General features: G+C 38.9%; 1 protein-coding gene across 3 annotated transcripts; it reads right to left on the bottom strand.

Moving 5' to 3' along the window:
* Positions 1-2,835: 2,835 nt before the first annotated feature.
* Positions 2,836-7,419, bottom strand: kctd13 (potassium channel tetramerization domain containing 13). Of its 3 annotated transcripts, none has more exons than XM_080043615.1 (7): positions 6,983-7,419; positions 5,591-5,851; positions 4,706-4,875; positions 4,130-4,219; positions 3,882-3,934; positions 3,525-3,720; positions 2,836-3,092 (listed from the first exon to the last, which is right to left on the bottom strand). In XM_080043615.1, exons 2-7 carry the CDS (start codon positions 5,826-5,828, stop codon positions 2,859-2,861), a joined length of 981 nt encoding a protein of 326 aa, XP_079899741.1. In that variant the 5' UTR covers positions 5,829-5,851; positions 6,983-7,419; the 3' UTR covers positions 2,836-2,858. The 3 variants fall into 3 exon arrangements, with proteins under 3 accessions (XP_079899741.1, XP_079899742.1, XP_079899743.1); XM_080043616.1 differs by having other exon boundaries at positions 5,591-5,847; XM_080043617.1 differs by having other exon boundaries at positions 2,911-3,088.
* Positions 7,420-7,848: the final 429 nt, after the last annotated feature.

Here is a 7,848-nt window from a genome sequence, read left to right as displayed (position 1 = left end):
GTAAGATGTACAGTCCCCTCCAATAGTATTGGAACAGTGAGGCCAATTCCTTTATTTTTGCTGTAGACTGGAAACATTTTAGCCTGGCTCCGCCCGCCTACCTACTTCCGCCCAAATTTCATTTTCCCTTCTGTACAAATGAAATTAAGTACGATGGTCTGGTAGCGCCTGGCTAGAAACATTTGGGTTTGACACCAAAATATGAATATGAGACAATAGATCAACATTTCATCTTTCATTTCCAGGTATTTACATCTGGATCTGATACACAACTGAGAAGATAGCATTATTTGTAAAGGAACACCACATTTTTAGGTGAGCAAAAGTATTGGAACAGATACACTTAAAATAAATTAAAGTAAATACGACTTAATATTTTGTTGCAAATCCCTCCCTTGCAATAACTGCATCAAGCTTGTGACCTATTGACATCACAAAACTTTTTGTGATGTGCATCACAAACTTCTTTTGTGATGCTTTTCCAGGCTTTCACTGCAGCCTCTTTCAGTTGTTGTTTGTTTACTCTCTTCGGTCTCCTCTTTAGCAGGTAAAATGCATTCTCTATAGCGTTTAACTCTGGAGATAGACTTGGCCAGTCTGAAACCTTCCATTTCTTGCCCCTGATTAACTCCTTTTTTTGTTTTTACAGTGTGTTTTGGGTCATTATCTTGCTGCACGATCAAGGATCTTCCAATCAGTTTGGTTGCATCTTTCCTTAAATTGTCAGACAAAATGTTTCTGTAAACTTCTGAGTTCATTAAGCTGTTGCCATCATGTGTTACATCATCAATGAAGATTAATGAGCCCATCCGAGAAGAAGCCATGCAAGCCCAAGCCATGACATTGCCTCCACCGTGTTTCACAGATGAGCTTGTACTGTATGTTTGGGATCATAAGCAGATCCTTTCTTTCGCCAAACTTTAGCCTTTCCATCACTTTGGTAAAGGTTCATCTTGACAACAACACAGTAACACATGTTAGCAAAATTAACTCAGAAGTCTACAGAAACATTTTGTCTGCCAATTTAAAGAAAGGTGAAACCAAACTGATTGGAATATCCTTCATCATGCTGCAAGATAATGATAAAAACATTAAGTCTTATTCACTTAAATGTATTTTAAGTCTATCTGTTCCAATACTTTTGCTCACCTAAAAATGTGGTGTTTCTTTACAAATAATGCTATCTTCTAAGCTGTGTATCAGATCCAGATGTTAATACCTGGAAATGAAAGCTGAAATGTTGAATCTATTGTCTCATATTCATATTTTGGTGTCAAACCCAAATGTTTCCAGTCTACAGCAAAAATAAAGGAATTGGCCTCACTGTTCCAATACTATTGGAGGGGACTGTATACTCCTTCAATAATGTGTCACAGCGGCTTTATAGTGACATTTCTAAAAATAGCTTTTTGCTGTAAAATATGGTACAATAAAATATAAATATGGTAAATCCAAATGGTTCATGCCAAATGATAGAGTAATTGTTGGGACACAGTTAAGTACCTTACATTAGAAAGATAACCGTAAGCATGGTAAACATAGAAACAATCCTGAGGGTAACCTCCATTTCCTTTCTGTAACATGTGTGTTTCAGGTATACTGTAGTTTAGGAAGGAAGGACGAACATGAGACCAAGAAGATAAAGCTGGGTTTCAAAAGTCATTTATTTAGAACATTCCCATGACCGCAAATGGACGGAATTTATATTAGTGCATATCTTAAAGGTATTCTGAGGTGATTTAAAAAAGGGTCTGAGATACATATTGCTCTCATTCATCTTTTTTCAGTATTGAGAGTGATTAGGTTGACCAATACCCTGGTGAATACAAGCAAGGAAAATAAGTATCCTCTCCCTGAGAGGATTACAAACACAACCCAGTATTCACTGCCTTTATCACTCTTTGGCCAATTACTTTGAGCAAATTTCAGTGGTTTGGTATAAGACATAAAGCAAAAGTGGAAGATCATGGCTCTGAATAAAATACAATATCAAAGAAATGGTTGCAGGTCCTCTTGAAACATTGAACTGAAATGTAAGTTCACCATTTCGTCATTTACAGGCAAAAATTCGAAAATGGGAGGTGTGCTTTAGAGTGCATCATAGCGTTCCAAAAATCTAAACTCACTTGAGCACTAGTTAACACAAAGATTGCATACAATACATTAAATACCAAACAATAAATTAGGTTCATAAATTAATTAATAAAAAACATCTTGAAGCAACAGCAGTAATAATTTAAATAAAGAAAAATAGGAGCTGCCCAACAATCTCATTCATAGACAACCTCGCTAAAAATGGCTACTCAGTTTTATTCCAGTGTTAACATATCTAAGCTAAACTCGACCACTCCCCTGTTCATCCCTGTCAGGCAGAATATCAGCCCTATTTGAAAAGACAACAGATGTTTCCTACAAGTCAGAAACAGAGGAGGGTGCCAGTGCATTTCATGAACACCCACATTTACAGTGCTCTAGGAATAAAAATCCACCAATAGGGTGGGAGTTGGGTTTGAGGCCCATTCAGTAACTTGCAGGAGGTTTGCAATATGTATGCCAGTTTCATGTCCCAGGTTATTTTTTTTTTACACATTTCCTATTTAAATAATGTACACAATTGTTTTTTTCTTGCAAACAGAAGCATTCTCTATCTCCAAAGAAAAAAAAGACTTTCTTCAGTTATAACCCCTACATCTCTGCAGAAAAGTCTAAAGATGTTTGATGAAATAACTGACTACCAAGCTATTGCTATGATGACCGAGGAGATTTTTCATCCTCCTAGCAACCCCCCCCCCCCCCGACCCCCCCAAAAAAATTGTACATACACGTTTTCACCTCCCCTGTATTAAGTTTTCACATTATTAGTCCTTATACACAGTTTGCTGACCAGGCCCTCTTTCATCGTGCATTATATGCCTCCTTACGTGGATCCTTCTCACTCGCCTGTCGCCTCCCACAGCGCCCTCTTCCTCCGACTGGCCCAATGAAGACTTTGAATCGAAAAGGTGCAAGCCTCCTGGACCAGTTGTTCTGCCGTTCTCATAAATCAGGATATTGAGGGTTTCTTCAAAAATTCGAGCCTCTGGAAACTCTACCTAAAAACACAAGATGTTCCGAGATTGGTGAGTGGCTCAAGGGTTTATTTGCTGGGGACAATAGAGTTGAAAAAGAATTCTAAACAGAATTTTTGTTTTACTGCAAAAAACACTTTTTGTCTTTCTGGTGGAATGTGAGATGAAAAATTATACTATTCTTATATTCATCTGTTATAAAGGGTATACTTAGTAGCCGGTTAGCTTAGCTTAGCTGAGCATAAATATCGGAAACAGATTAGTCATCTTTAGAGGTGCCAGTGGGTGTATTTTGTTAACTTTGAAAAGAGCCAGGCTACCGGTTTCATCTGTTTTCTATTTCTGTGCTAAGCTAGGCTAAATGACTAGTGTCAAACTCACTATCAGAGAGCAAATAGCCATATTTCTTGTAGTATTGCTTTAAGGACTTAAGTGTACACATTACGTCGTGCTTACTTTGGTCTGCTTCTTCTCTGTGGCATAGACAATGGAAGTGCAGCATACTTCAGCAATCTTGCGGCCTTCGCCATAGAAAGACCAACAGCAGATCTCATCACCGAGCACGTCTTTGCAAAACAGGACGCGGCCATTAAACCGCAGCACGAGTTTGTCAAAGAGTTCAATGTTCTTCAGCAGGTTATCGTCAGAGTTGCTGGTGACGGGGAGAGACAAAGATAACGTTTTTAACGACAGAGAAGATGAATAAGCATGTGTGAGGCTAAAAAGGGAAAGTTTTTGTGGCAGCAATTCACTTGAGTTGAGTTTCTTTTTCTTAGTTGATGTAGGAAACGTGCAGCCATTTTAAATTCTTACCTGGTGTAGGAGTATTTGTTGTTTCCTCTGTTGTTCTGTAATTTTACAACCGGCTGTAGAGACAAGAAAGAGAAATTAATCCTGGTAGACGGCAGACTACACTTTCCATAGCTCACAATTCTCTTCAAACAATTTATTATTATCATTATTGAACCCTTGGTGGCACGCATGTATACAATTAAACTGCTGCTAACCTAGTACACACTTTTTGTCAGTGGTCCATTTGATTGAGATACAATGCAACTCACCTTTCTACAACTAGCAATCATCTTCTGTTCTTCTTTGGCTGAGGTAATCATGGGGATGCGACACACAGTTTCAAAGACATCTTTTTGTTTCTGAAGGGAAAGAAAGAAAGTACAATAACATATATCTGCAACTAACAGGTTTCTGTATGTATCAATTAATCATCAATCTGACCGATCTTGAGACTAAAGTGATGTCAATACGTTTCTCGTTTAGCCCAACCAACAGCTAAAGTATTTAACTACTGTATGTCGATCCGTTTACCAATGAAACAACTTACTGTTTAGCCAGAAGGAGTTTGAATGGTTATATGATTTCACACAAATAAGGATATTTCATGACTGCACCTGCTCTTGTATATAGAAATGCAACTTTAAGGGTATATTTGGCCGTTAAGTACAAATGAACTCATTGTTCTACTATATGAAAAAGCAGGTGAGCTGGGTGGTGATGTTCACACAGAAGGGATGGGGGAAATTATAATACATTTAAAATGGCTTATTAGGCATTTTTTAAGTTGTACATATGCACATAAACAATAGCTACACAAATTGAAAAATAGAAGAACATCCATTTACCTCTAGAGCACTTTGGCAGTGCTGAACGAGTCCCTGGACCCGATAGTACTGGGCCTCCTTCAAAACCTCATCCAGTTCTTTGTGGTCGTCTGGTAGTGGTACTGAGCCATCTCGCAGGAAGTTCAAAACCACACCAAAATGGCGGCCACACCTTTCCAACACTACCCAACCTGAGGCAGCAGGAAAAATATTTTTGAGTGACTTGTACCGTTCAGTAATCACCGTTACTTTTTGTCAAAGGTTTCTTAATGTGACATTTGAAAAGGCAGTAGGGTCATTTAAGAATACTCTCAGGACACAAACTTAAAGATGGAGTCAGTGATTCTGGTGAACACTTCTTATCAAAATCAGTGAATATCTTCTCATGATCAGCTACCTGTCCGTACTTTGTGTGCACCGAAAAAAAAATCCAGTGTTAGTACACACAGCCTAGCCTCTGTAAACGGACATGATGCTAGCTACGGTGGGCCCCCTTGGTTTTTATACCCTATTACATACCCATTTAAAGAGCATTGGATGTGTTTTAACCACCTTAGGTATTCAGCGCACACACTGAAAGGACAGGTAGCAAAATGTGCGGTTATATACCGATTTTGACAAAAAAGCATTTTTCAGAATCGCCGACTCCACCTTTGACCTTTGAACCTTCTGAGAGAGCGGATCCATAACAATCTGTTTTCTATTCATCTTTCAATGATGTGGATAACTGTGAAACACTAAGGGCACACTCTCACACTAGGCCATCTGTTCCGTTAACCTCAAAGTGACATTTCTAGAATTCCTGATACAAATGGCAAACAGCCCTGGAGACATTAGGCAACAGCGATGTGGATCCAGTGACAAAAGGTTGTTGCTCACAGGACAGACATACACATCCACACACACCTTCTGCGTCTATGGTGACCTCTGTTCCTCCGTTGCATATGCTGCGCAGTAGACTGTCTTCCTTGCTTAGCGTCTGCACGGTTGTATAATGCAGCGAGCCGCCCACGTTTATCTTGACATACTTGCTCCCCAGCAGACCCCGGCTTCTAAGCTCGTCTGTGTTGTGGAAGGCCGGCTGAGAGACAGTGGACTGGACAGAGTCAGCAGCAGCACTGCCAACCGAGGCCTCAGCAGACATGGGGCTGAAAGGTCACTTCCTGACTGGAACACAGTCAACAACAACATACAGCATTGGTTGTTTACAGTACAGGTGTTTAGGACTAGAACACGTTGATGAATGATCATGTATTAAAGCCTCTGGAAACCTGCTCTAAAATAGTAAAAATCAAAAGTGATAATACTATAAAACTCAGTAAAATATACATAACTCTCTTCAGTTGCTTACAATCAATCAACTAACTCCCCCAAATTACACAGGTAGAAGGGTTTTGTGGATTTGGGTTTACAGGGGCTTTAATGTGGATATATAGCCACTATTTCAGTTGTCTCCTAAAACTGTGTGTCATGGCATTTTTACCATCAATGCAGGCTATGTCTGAATCTTAACTACTGTAACTCCCTTGTTGTTATATAGATTAAGTCATGATCATTTGTATTCAGTTAAAGCAGCAAAGGCTACAGATGCGATGGATTAAATATTTAGATTGATGAAAGCCGGTACGACGTACAAAATGGATCAAGTTATTAGAGGTGGGGATATGCATGTTGCTACCATGGCCCACTGTATGAGTTATGATTAGGATTTAGTACCACATTTAGCGTCTTGGACATTACCACCAGACACATTATGTCATCGATCTTTGTGTGTAGCTGCTAGCCAAGCATACCCAAGTCTAGCTTACATAGTGCAGCTGTAACTGACACAGCACTAACTATGAAAATGTATCTGGAATAGAATATGAGAGATCACAGCATTTTCTTTTGCCATATTAAGACTTTTTTTATTTATTAATTTGCTATATATGCATCCGAATCCATACTACTTAGTTAACCACACCCATTGTGTCTTGTTGTTATTATAAATGCTAATGTGAAAAGTAGTCTAGATTAGCAGCAAGCATTTTGGCTATCCCGCAGCAGACAGACCCAGACATCAGTAGCCTATAGCTGGACATGAATATGAGTAAGATATGTTTTGATATTTTACAGCTGAACCTAGATATCATCCACAGACTATGATAGATATTGCACCACAGTTGTGTTTATCTACATGATGTCAACAACAACAACAACGATTGCTGTGGCTAAGATCTTGTTTGTTGTTGTGATGATCAGGCTGACACAATTCATGTAGTAGGCCTATTTAGCTATCTTATAACAAAGAGTACTTACCACACTGAACATCCAAGGAAGCTGTGCCAGAGAACCAAGCCAAGATAAAGCTAAACGTGTACGCGTCTAATCAGCCAATAATCGATAGTCAGCTAGCCAACTACTGTGAACAGTCCGAACCTCACGAATTAATTTACAGCGGTGCTAATGTTTCACAGCGGATTTGAAACACTTGAAAACAGATTTGAAACGTTTGGCAGCTCATTTTAATCGCAGCTAAATCAAAGAGGCTAACAACAGACAGTGCTAAGTGCTCTAAGCTAGCAATAGTCCTTTTTTGTATCGCTTCTTAAGTGAAAAATATGAAACTAACCATCAAATGGAGGAAACTACTAAATGAAGAGCAGTTAACTCCATTGTTGTACACAAAGACTATTGATTGAGGTTCATAAACGAAGCTAAATAGGTCACTCGGAAACGAAACCAGCACATCTTCTTCCGCTACATTCTTCTTCTACTTTCATGCTTTGGTTAAACATTCAACTGTGACGTGATATCGCCGCCTTTTGGAACAGTAGAGAAATACGTGTCAGTAATGCCAACGGTTCAAATGTATCCCTTTAGGTAGCCTACCCAAATAGCTTTAAAAAAAATGAGAATAGACTGTAATATATTTTTAGGTTAATGTTTAGCATTATCAGATTTAACTTTTTCAACATGAATATGTACAACCACAATTATCACTAATACAGTGTATTTATATCTATGAATACAGTTGACCTGACTATATTTAGTTGTGAGTCTCTACTCCCCTCTGGCGGTCACCATGAAGAACTGCAGTCGTTTAATAGTCAAGGTAGCGTTAACACGGACATGAGAGGATAGTACAACTTTCGGTAAGTACTTTCAAAATAAGCGGGTCAAAA

The sequence above is a fragment of the Ammodytes marinus genome (genome assembly GCF_949987685.1).
Source record: "Ammodytes marinus genome assembly, chromosome: 16".
NCBI lineage: Eukaryota > Metazoa > Chordata > Actinopteri > Uranoscopiformes > Ammodytidae > Ammodytes > Ammodytes marinus.
The sequence above is the reverse complement of the archived record's forward strand: the minus strand, read 5'-3'. Positions and strand labels throughout refer to the sequence as shown.